This window comes from Antechinus flavipes, chromosome 6 (genome assembly GCF_016432865.1).
Source record: "Antechinus flavipes isolate AdamAnt ecotype Samford, QLD, Australia chromosome 6, AdamAnt_v2, whole genome shotgun sequence".
NCBI classification, from domain to species: domain Eukaryota; kingdom Metazoa; phylum Chordata; class Mammalia; order Dasyuromorphia; family Dasyuridae; genus Antechinus; species Antechinus flavipes.
Window position 1 is genome coordinate 149650875 of NC_067403.1, and position 12239 is coordinate 149663113.

General features: G+C 31.0%; 1 protein-coding gene across 2 annotated transcripts in view; it reads right to left on the reverse strand.

Annotated features, from left to right (window-relative positions):
• STPG2 (sperm tail PG-rich repeat containing 2) overlaps positions 1-12239 on the reverse strand; it is a 686155-nt gene that overhangs the window by 639829 nt on the left and 34087 nt on the right. For both annotated transcript variants that reach the window (XM_051967542.1, XM_051967543.1), the window contains exons 4-5: positions 8136-8300; positions 4260-4372 (exon numbers count right to left, since the gene is read on the reverse strand). In XM_051967542.1, coding sequence (XP_051823502.1) covers positions 4260-4372; positions 8136-8300 — 278 coding nt within the window. The remainder of the gene's footprint in view (positions 1-4259; positions 4373-8135; positions 8301-12239) is intronic.

Sequence of the window (12239 nt, forward strand, 5' to 3'; positions counted from 1 at the left end):
AACAAAAGAGAAAATATGGGATTAAACAGATTTCTTTAGCTCTAGAGTTAAGACAAATATTATCTTCTAAATGGAACAGCAAAAGAATATGCATGCTTCTCTGCAGTTTTTGTAAAAATTGAACATATATTAGGGCACAGAGGTATTATAAGGAAATGTAAGAAATGCAAAAATACTCAATACACTATAGACCATAATGCAATAAGAACAGAATTGGTTCAGCAACCAAAAACAAAATATATAGTCAAATAGAGATTTACCAATGAAATCTTAAATAATGAGTGTTTCAAAAAACAAATAAAAGAAGCAATAAGTAACTATGTAAAAAAAAAAAAATGATGATGAAACAAAATAACCAGAATTTCTGGAACGTACCTAAAGCAGTTATCAGGGTGAAATTATATCCTTATAATTCTATGCTAACAAATTATTCTAAATTACTGATAAAGAACCCCACTAATATCTTCTTTATTATATATATATCGTAATACTTAAACCAGGGAAAGATAAAATGCAGAAAGAAAACTACAGACCAAAATATAATTGACTCAAAATCATTCATTATAATCAAGTTGTATTTCTGGTCAATCAACAATACAAGGATGATTCAATATTAAGAAAATAATCAATATAATAAAGCATATTAAAAACAAAAACACACAAAACCACATGATCATCTGAAAGGATGCAAAAAAGCCACTGACAAAATACAATATTCTTTTATACTAAAAATTTTACAAAGATTTACAAAGAATAGTTATAGACAAAACTTTTTCATCTATCTAGTATCAAAAGCATGTACCATATGCAATGGAGATAAATTAGAAACTCTTTTCCAATAAATATGAGAGTGAAGCAAGATTGTTCATTATCCTCACTATTATGTGGTGTAGTACTGGAAAATCAATAGCAATGGGATAAGACAAAGGAATTAAAGAGATAAAATGGAAATAAAAACTAACCCTATATGCTGCTAAAGTGACTGTTTTGACAAGAAAACCCCAAGGAATTAATAAATATATTGAGAAAATGAAAAGCTTTAGCAAATGTCCTCAAATAAAATCCTCACAATAAATCTTCAAAAATCAACAGCATTTCTATATAAAAACAACAAAGAAGCAATAATATAAAGGGAAATTCCATTCTAAATAACTACAAAATGCATAAAATATATGAGGATAAATCTCCCAAAGCACATAAAAGACTTGCATAGGTTCAATTACAAAGCACTCCTTTAAAAAATAAAGAACAACCTAAATAAAGGAAAGAATATTCAGTGCTTGACAATGCTACCAAAAGTAATTAACATTTTTAATGCTATGTTAATACTACTCTATAGGGCTTGATAAAACATTAACAAAATTCATTTTAAAAAAACAAAAAAATCTATAATAACAAGGGAAATGAGGAGAAAGTAAGGACAAAGGAAAAACGATGCTTACAGATCTCAAATTATATTATAAAGCAAAAGTTATCAAAAACACCTGGTATCTGTTAAAGAATACAGACCCAGATATATCGACAGAACAAACTAGAGAAGGGAGAATTAGAAACAATAGAACTTAATAAACCAGATTTTGATAAAAATGGAAAATATAAATTACCTAAAGGAAAACTCCCTATTTGATAGCAAGTGCCAAAAAAACTGAAAAGTAGACATTAGACTTAGACCAAACACTTCATATCATATTCCACAACACATTCTAAAAGAATATTTAAAACTTAAGATCATACTTTAAAAATATTAGAAAATAAAAAAATCATTTACCTTTCATGGCCATGAATATGAAATATATTCTTAAGGAAAAAGAGCTAGTGGTAACTACAAAAATTAGATAACTTTAATTTACTTGAAAATGAAAAGTTTCTGCACAAAAATTAATAAGAGAAGTGGCTGAATGGAGGAAAAAGTTTTTGTATAAAATTTCTCTAATAAGGATTTAATATTAAAATACATAAATGATTAATAAATATACAGAAGCCAAATAACTATTCTCCATAAATAATCAAGGGATATGAATAAATGATTCTGAAAAGAAATGCAAAATTTTCAGAAATACCTGAAAAAATACTTCAAATTACTAAAAAATAAAACATTTAAATCAAAACAACACCCAAATTTCACTTCACACTTTATAAATTGGCAAAAATGACAAAAAAAAAAAAAAACCAGTAACATTACTAGTAGTGCTATGAAATAGTGTATAAAAAAAAAATTCTGGGAAATAATTCAGAACTATGCAAATAAAATGGCTAAAATGCCTATACCTTTGAACCAGAGACTCCATTTCTGCACTTGTACCTCAAGAAAGCCATATATAAGGAAAAAAAATCCCCATACACTCCAAAATATTTATAGCAGCACTTTTTATGATAGCTAAGAATTGGAAACAAAGTACATGCCCATGAATTGAGAAATGGCTAAACAAATTGTGGTACATAAAAACAATGAAATATTTACTATGCAGTAAGCAATGTGTGGAATCATTAGATCATAGAAAGATCTACATGAACTAATAGAGTAAAATAAAAAGCAAATATATATATGTATGCACATATAGATACACATCTATGTACAAACACACATACAAGAGTAATAAAACAATGAAACCAGATACCAAAAAATTAAAGTAAATGTAACAAAAGTATAAAAATCAAGTGAGACTTAAATGAAATGATATGTGAAAATGCCTCCCCACCCCCACCAAACTACTCTTTCATAGAGCTATCTTCACATGTGTCAAACATTGGACATATTATCAGACTTTTTCAATATATTGATCAGTTGTGCTAACAATTTTTTTCCTCTTTAAAAAATACTATTTGTCATATGGAATGACTCTCAAGGAGAAGGCTAGGAAAGGTATATGAGATAATATAGTGGTGTCACAAACAGAAAAAAAAATTGAAAAAAACAGAGAGAGGGAAGTAAAGAAAAGTGTATGATTGCACTGCACTGTGATGAGAGCTTCAAGAGCTGTGTGCCTCAGCCGCCAGAGACTCTGAATCACAGGGAAATATGAGATGGGAATCTGGTAGCCCTAGATAAGGAAAGAACCAGTTGATAAGGGTCTCAACTTCTCAGATTGCTGTGATTTTCATTTTCTCGTTCATTTTCATTCTCTTGTTCAGGCTTCAGAACTGTTTACCTACTTAATAATTTTCCATTCTTCTTTGCAGTGTTTCATAAAGTAACATATTCTACACTTCTGCTGCTCGGCTTCTATTTCTTCAGAGAGGCAGCAATTGGATAGAGCATTGGATCTGGAGTCAGGAAGACCTAAATTCTATTCCAGCCTCAGATAGTCACCAGCTATATGATCTGACAAGTTACTGACCTCCTGTTTGCTTCAGTTTCTTCTATGGTAAAATAAGGATCATAACAACACCTTCCTCCCATAGTTGTATTTAGGATCAAATATGATATTTATAAAGCACTTAGCACACAGTGTCTGGCACTGAAAATGTCTGTTTCCTTGCTTCTCTATTCTCCCCAAAACAATGAATCCAAGTATCTGCTTATTGAGATGGTTACTGGGCTCTTTTGTCACTTATTTTTTCAGCTACTTTATATCAGTAAAAATTTCCTTGAAAACATGATCATCAGAGTCAGTGATTTTGATTTGATCCATATTCCATTTCCCTAAGCCAATAGTTTTTTTTAAACAGGCTGTTTAAAACTATCATAATACACAGAGTATAAATCTCTTTATTTTTACCTTTATTCTTAATTTATTCTTGTGATCTTTGTTTTAACTAAGGCTTACTCTGCTAAATCCAACTGCACAACTAGGACAAGTTTGTTTGACAAAAGGAGTAGCAGCTAATAAACTGAATTTTTCTAAAAGATGATGTTATCCATTTCTAACAAATTGTAAAGAACGACTAAACAGACAGTAAAGATTCTATGCAACGTTTCAGCAATCCTGAAAAATCTAAGTACTCTTTAAATTTCTTTAATGTGTTATGACTTTCCAGAATAACAAACATCATCATTCAACCCTGTGTACTCTACAACCAAAAGTAATTCTAAAAGTAAATTTTAATTCCTATTTCTAATGTTCTATTTTTTTAATCTTTTAAATTCTCTCTTTCTTAAAAGGGCTCTATTTACCTCCCATGAGTCATTTGATTTCTATAATTTGTTTCATAACCAAACAATCAAGGAGCTAGATTAGTGGCCTTCTATAATAAACTGTTATAATATAAAGTTTCTATAATAAACAGCTAAACTGAAATTACTACTCCAGTTTACTTACTGAAGTATATCATACTCCCCAGGCCCAGGGCCTTCCAGTATTGGTAAATCCCGTCTTCCTGACAGGTTGCCAAAATGTACTCCTTTATATTTCGAAGTTGAATCAGAAGCATCCTAAAAAACAAAAGAAAGATTCCTCAATCACACAAAGGTAAAGACTTTTCTTCATCCAAAGCAGTAGAAAACTCAGTTTAGAAATATGAATAAATATCAATTCTTTAAAATTCAAAATTATTTTATCTTTCAATTAAGGGATTTATATTCCCAAAACCTAACAGTCAGTACTTAAATATCTTTCTAACTGACTGGATTTATACTCAGGAATCTTTCTTCATCATTTAATTTTCTATGCTACTTGATTAAGCATCTTTTGCTTTGATCTATTATGTGCTCTTCTTTAATAAAAGTAAACATTGGTAATGGCTTATGAGTCTTAGTTTTATTCTGATCGCTAAGCTATTTTGAAATTGCTAACTTACCTTTTTTAAGTATTAAGCATTTATTTTTTTTCTCTTTCCTACCTCTCCTCCCTCACCAAAAGAAAAAACAAAACCCGTATAAATATTCATGTCAAGCAAAACAAATGCCCATGTTGGCCAGATCCAAATATATGTGTCTTATTCTGTATATTTTTCTATCATATCTGCCAGAAGATGTCATCAAACCTCTGAAATCATGAATGATAATTTCAAAGTCTTTCAATTTTTTTTGGTTTTGCAACGTTGTTATTATGTAAAATTTTGTTCTGATTATATTCACTTCATTCTGCATCAATTCATACAAGTCTTTCCAGGATTCTCTGAAATCACCTCTTTAACCACCTCTTACAGAACAAAAGTATATTCATATATTATTAGTTATTTAACATTTCTCTAATTAATGGGCATTTCTTTAGTTTCCAGCTTTTTGACCCGACAAAAAGAGCTGCTATAAACATTTCATACATATAGGACCCTCTATTTTCTTAATCTTTTTGGAGCATCAGCTTAGTATTTTAAGGTCAAAGGATATGCATAATGTATTAATTTGGAGGGTATAATTTGAAATTGCTTTTCAGAATGACCTAATTAATTCACCACTCCATTAAAAAAGAGTAACTCTTTCCTACAACACTTTGCAACATTTGTTCTTTTCCTCCTTTGAGATTTTTGCCAGTTTGATAAATAAATGTGAGGTATAACCTCACAATGGCATTTACATTTTACATATTTATATTACTTGACCACTTATCAATAGGAGGATAGCTCTTCTTACAAATTTGAATAAGTTCTTTGTATATCTTTGAAATATATAAAACCTTGAAGTAAAATGATGAATTGAAAACAATATAAATTTACACCTGCTTAATAACTCATTAGCCCATATTTTTAAGTAAAATATCCTATCTACAATGACAGCAAAATTTTTTTAAAATCCAAACATAAAATTAAAAATAAATAAATGTGATTTTAATAATTAAATCACCAATATCTTTATAGTAAAAAATTTTGTCAATATCAGCTTCAAGGTCATTGTTGATTTGGTATGTCATTAACAAATAAAACAATTTAAAGCAAACTCAGCAAGGGGTTGCATAAGTGAGCAATTAACATAATTTGAAGAATTACTAATAATTACTACTATTGACAATAAAATGAATAAAGAAGGTGCTGTGGAATTTTATTCTTACACTATGGATAATTAGGCTTTTAAACAGATTTTGTGTGAAGAATTGAAAGTCCCACAGTACATTAATTCAGGATCTAATGAACTGCTTTTCAGTAAGGCAACACATATCGAACTCTTTAAATATTATCTTAGGTAAATATGTCAGTGTCAAAACTCTAATGGCATTCCAAACCTTAAAATCATTCAGTGAAAAGGAGATTCTGAATATTTCTCTAGACTGGTACAAACAAAATCTCAAGAATTTTAAATCAAAATCCATATAAGACAACAAATATAAATACACAACATTTTTATTTACAAATTAAACTGAATGAAAATTTAGCATCAGATTCATTAGATGGTCTTAATATTTATCCTCTGATTCAAGACTGCTTCTAGCACATAAATATATTTAGCAGATACATTTTAAAGTTCAATATCCAACAATGACTGTACATGACAGGCTTTCAAGATTTGCTTGCTAAACCAAATTGAATTGAATTCTACTATTTAAACTGAAACTCACATCTGTAAACTATTCACATCATTCTTTTCTTCTGCTCTTACTTACTGCTGCTCAACGGTGCTAAAAGAAGTCATGCAACCCTCCAACAGGATTCACTATAAACAAGGCTCTAACTATAGCAAGGTAATTCTTTTATTTCTCTCTAATAGACTCTCTATTGTACCTCCTTTTCCATTGAGTCAATTCACTTTTTAAGGAGTTCCTTTCAGTGGATTTTTTTTTTGTTTTTTACCATTTGGCCAATTCTGCTTTTTAAAGTATTGTTCTTTTCAATATTTTGTGCTTCTTTTTCCTTTCCCTATTTTCTTACTTATTCTGATTTCTTTTCCCAATTTTTCCTCTAGTTCTCATTTTTTTCTTTTAATTTTTCAGGAATTCTTGTTGGATTTGAGTCTGTCCATTTAATATATTTCTTTAAATTTTTTTTGGTAACCATTTTCACATTATTTTGTTCTTCTGAATTCATGCTTTTGTCTTCCCTGCCACCATAGCAGTTTTTTATAGTCAAATTTTTTTGTTGTTTGCTTATTTCCAGTCTATTTCTTGACTAAACTTTCTGTTAAAGCTGGACTCTATTCATTGGGGAAAGGAGGTGAGGAACACTGTTCAAAGATTCAGACTGTATGCTGCTATTTTCAGAGCTGGTTATAGAGATCTGCAAGTTTTTGTTGTTTCTAGAGCGGTGTGATTCTGGGAGAGATATGGTCATTGCTATTGTGGCCTGTTGGTCTTTACCCAGGAATATGCCTTCCAATTGCAAAAGCTAGCACTCCTCTCCATCCTAAGTCAACTGTTACAGCTGTTGTATCCACAGCAGCATGTGTGAGTTCCAGAGAGGTCTTTACCCTTCTCTCACAGACTTTTTCTGACAAGCTCTTAAGGTTTTGGAGGCCACAAAAAAAGTCTCACTCCTGACTTTTTTTTGCTCTGTTACTCCAAAATTTTATTTGAGACATTATGACTGCTGCTATGAAATTAAATGATACTTGCTGCTTGAAAACAAATCTATGGTAAATCTGATCAGCATACTAAAAATTAGAAATATCTCCTTACCGACAAAGTTCCATATGATAAAAGCTATGGGTTTTCTCATTGTAATGTATGGTGTGAGAGTTGGACTATAGAGAAAACTGAGTGTCACAGAACTGATACTTTCAAATTGTGGTGCTGGAGAAGACTTTTAAGATTCCAAGGGATAAGAAGGAGATTAAGTCAGGCAATAAATAAAAGAAATAAAATAAAATAAAACCATTTCATTTAGACTACTCACTGAAGGACAAATACTGAAGCTAAAGTTTAAATATTTTTCCACATAATGAGATAAAGGACTCATTGGAAAAGACTGAGATATTGGGAAATTATAAAAACAAAAGGAGAAGGGGACTGTAGGGCAGAGATAGATAATGTCATGGAAGTAATGAACATGAGATTAAATAACCTTCAGGAGATAGTGAAGAAGAGAAAAGACTGGCATGCTGTGGTCAATGGAGTGATGAAGAGTCAAGACACAACTGAACAAATGAATAAATAACAAATGCCTGAAACAGTAATTTAAACAAAAGTATAGGTTAGATCAGTATTTAAACTCTCATCGTTCAGTTAAGTTACTTTAACTTACACAATTAACTTTTCTACACTGAAAATTAAATAAATCTATATGTACTCTTTTAAGTATACACTTAAAATATTTTGTAAAATACTTACGAACAATGGTTTGTAGAATGCTGGACCCAGTGTTTTATCCAAAGGAGGTGGACTTTGTTTTAATATGGAGCCATCTTCTTTTATATTATAACCATGTGACTGCCCAGGGGAAGGAATGGAAGGTGCGTACACATTTTTGAAGACGTTAAATCTTTTTGAAGTTTTCTGTAAAAGTGATTTTAAAATTAATAATCTTTCAGCATGTGAATAAATAAAATAAATGGTAGACAATATGGGAGATGAAGAATAAAATTTACTGAAACCTACTGGAAGACCAAGAATTAACTTCAGAACTCAAAATTCATCATGAAAGGAGGAATTCAATGATGGTAAGTCATTCAACAGAACATATTATCAACATTTTGGATATCTTCCCAGGAATCAAAATAAAAATCAGTTCTATGAGTTGAAGACAATCACTTTTTTTCGATCAGGAAATAAATCTATCTTCAGGCCCTTAACACCTCTTTCATTCTTCATTAGTTTTCAAAGATTACTAAGAGAAGCTTAGTAATCACATGTCAGTTCTTTTAATAGTCTGAGATCCAGTTCATCTATTGCTATGACTTACTATTATAGAATTTAGAGTTAGAAAACACTTAAGAGAATCTCTAGACAGAAACTGTTCATCTTACAAATAATTAAACCAAAGTTTGGAAAGATTAAATGATTCATCCAAATAGCATATAACAGATCTGGTATTTAAACAAAGATCTTCTAGCTTTAAATCCAAGAAACTTTCAGTACAGCATATTACTTCTCATGGTCCTAATATTTGTTATTTAATTGTCAATTAACTATTTTGTTCTACCTTTGTGTATTATCCTGATGAACCAACCAATCAAAACTTAGGCTATAATTACAATGTACTGGAAATGCCTAGAAAAGAGAGACTTAAAGACTATAAGCATTAAAAAACTAGAAACTGAGTGAATGCTCATCAATTAAAGAATGGCTTGAATAAATTATGGTATATGAATGTTATGGAATATTATTGCTCTGTAAGAAACTACCAGCAGGATGATTTCAGAGAGACCTGGAGAGACTTACATGAACTAATGCTAAATGAAATGAGCAGAATTAGAAGGTCATTATACACAGCAACAACAAGACTATACGATGATCAATTCTGATAGACATGCCTCTCTTCAACAGTGAGATGATTCAAACCAGTTCTACTTGTTCAGTGACAAAGAGAGCCATCTACACCCAGTGAAAGAATTGTGGGAAGTGAGTATGGAACCCAACATAGCATTCTCATTCTTTCTATTATTTCCTTGCCTTTTATTTTCTTTTTCTTCCTTCTTGATCTGATTTTTCTTGTGCAACAAGATAACTGTATAAATATGTATACACATATTGGATCTAACATGTATTTCAACATATAATTAACATATATTGGACTACCTGCCAGCTAGAAGAGGGGCTAGGGGGAAAGAGGGGAAAATTTGGAACAAAAGGTTTTGCAAGGGTCAATGTTGGAAAAATTACCCATGAATATGCTTTGTAAATAAAAAGCTTTAATTTTAAAAAAGAAAGAAAAGGAACATGGAGAAATTTTTCTCTGCAAAGAAAAGAATAATAAATTTTACTCTAGCCACTAATTTTAAATTTATGTAAATCTTTATATTTTTAAACATATTTCCTCTAATGTCCAGGTTAGCTTTCTGGATGTTTTCCAGAAGGGCCTTGGTCTCAGCAAGACAGACACCATGAGAATGGTCAAGAATAGAGTCTAGATTCTTTATTCTAGTCAAGTCTTGATCTTAATGCAGGAGGCATGAAAGCCACCACAAGGCAGGTCAAAGACAGAATGTCCATCTTCTAGTCCTTCTTAGCCCTTATATATCTTATTGTAATTACATTATTACAGCATACTGATTATGTGTGAATTTAGAAAACCTTTATATCACCATGCTAAGCACTAAGTATATGTATACTAGAGAACCATTATCTCCATCAATTAACACCTTGTTACAACTTATGCTTGGATTCTGCTTTTTAATCCCACTTCTATGACCCTATTTTCTTTTATGAGTGAACTAATCCTATTCACTTTCACAATGATGTTCAATGTGTATTTCCTTTCATCTTATTCTATTGTTTCCTACCCCAACTTTTTTTTTAAGTATTTAAAATTTTCCTCAGTTACATTCAAAACAATTTTTTAAACATTTGTTTTTAAGATTTTTGAATTCTAGGTTCTCTCCCTTATCCCAACCCACAATTAAGAAACCATATGTGAAGTTATACAAAACATTTCCATAAAAATCAAGTTGTGAAATAAAATATACATTTCCCACCCTCATGAAAATAAAAACCCTCAAGAAAAATTAAGTTGAAAATAAAGAAATAGAGAAATAGCTTAAATCTGTATTTATACACAAACAGTTCCTACTCTGGATTTCTTATTTGAGCAAATTCTGATGAGAATAAGGTTCACTCTCCTTCTTCTCCCCCTCTTCCCCTCCATTGTAAAAGCTTTTTTCTTGCTTCTTTTTTTATGGCAGATAATTTGCATCATTCCACTTCTCCCTTTTCCTTTCTCTCAGTACATTCCTCTCTCATTCCTTAATTTCATCTTTTTTTTTTTAAAGATACTACCCCTTCGTATTCAACTTATACCCATGCCCTCTGCTATATATATTCTTATTCTAATTTCTGTAATAAAAATGTTCCAATGAATTACAAATATCCTCCCATATAGAAATGTAAACAGATGGGACTTAATCCCAAAAGGTGTTTTGTTTTGTTTTTTATCATGAGCTTCTGGCAGAGCAATAATTTTAAAATTATCTCTCCTGGATCTATTTTCCAAGTCAGTTTTTTTTCCAATGAGATATTTCATTTTTTTTCTATTTTTTTGTTTTGCTTTACTGTATCTTGATTTCTCATAAAGTCATTAGCTTCCATTTGCTCAATTCTATTTTTTAAGGAATTATTTTCCTCAGTAAGCTTTTGTACTTCCTTTCCCAAATGGACAATTTTGCTTTTTAAAGCATTCTTCTCATTAGCTTTTTGTATTTCCTTTCGCAGCTCTCAATTCTTTCCTCTCTCTCTCTTCCTTGTTTTTCAAAATCCTTTTTAAGCTCGTTCATGGCCTGAGTCCAATTTTTACTTTTCTTGGAGGCTTTGGACGCAAGCTTTGACTTTGCTATCTTCTCAGCATGTGTTTTGATCTTCTTTGTCACTCTTTCAATGGTCAGAAACTTTTTTTTTGTTTCTGCTTATTTTCCTAGTCTATTACTCAGCTTTTAACACTTTGTTAAAAGTAGGACTCTGTTTTCTGAATAGAGGTGCACTGTACCAAACTTTAGAGGGTTTGTGCAGCTATTAAATGTCTGAGGCCAGATTTGAACTCCTAATTCCAGACTCAGCATTGTATCTTCTATCCAAAAAGCCTGAAAGTCCTCTGTTTCATTAAAGGTACATTTTATCCCACATGATTACATTGTATTGTTGAAAATTATTCTTCATTATAAGCTTATATCTTTTGCCTTGGGGGCTAACATATTCCCGGTTCTCCATTCCTTTATTATGGTGACTGCTAAATCATGTATAAATCTGAATGTAGCAAATCAGTATTTGAACTGTTCCTTTCTGGCAAGCAGTATTTTTACCTTAACCTGGAAACTCTCTATTTTGGCTAAGGTATTCCTGGGAGATTTCAAGAGTTTTCTTTCAGAAGATAATTTATGGATTCTTTATCTTTTTCACTTTTTCCTCTGGTTTTAAGAGATCTGAATACTTTCATGGTTTCTTGAATATTATGTATAAGTTCCTTTTTTGGTCATGCCTTTCAGGTGGAACAATTATTCTTAAATTATCTCTCCTTGGGAATGCTAAGTGGTACAGTGGAAAAAATACTAGTCCTAGAAGCAAGAAGAACTGAGTTCATATTCACGTCAGATGCTAACTAGTTGTATGATCCTAGGCAAGTCACTTCTCCTCAACTGCCTCAACAACCAAGTCCAAAAACTTTCTTTGAATGTTAGGGAAAAACTAGAATAGTCTACATGGTAGGGAACTCTACTATATATTGGTTCAACCACACCGTTACTTCTTGTTCAGAACCAGTTTCAGTAACCAGTTTCTTCTGATTAG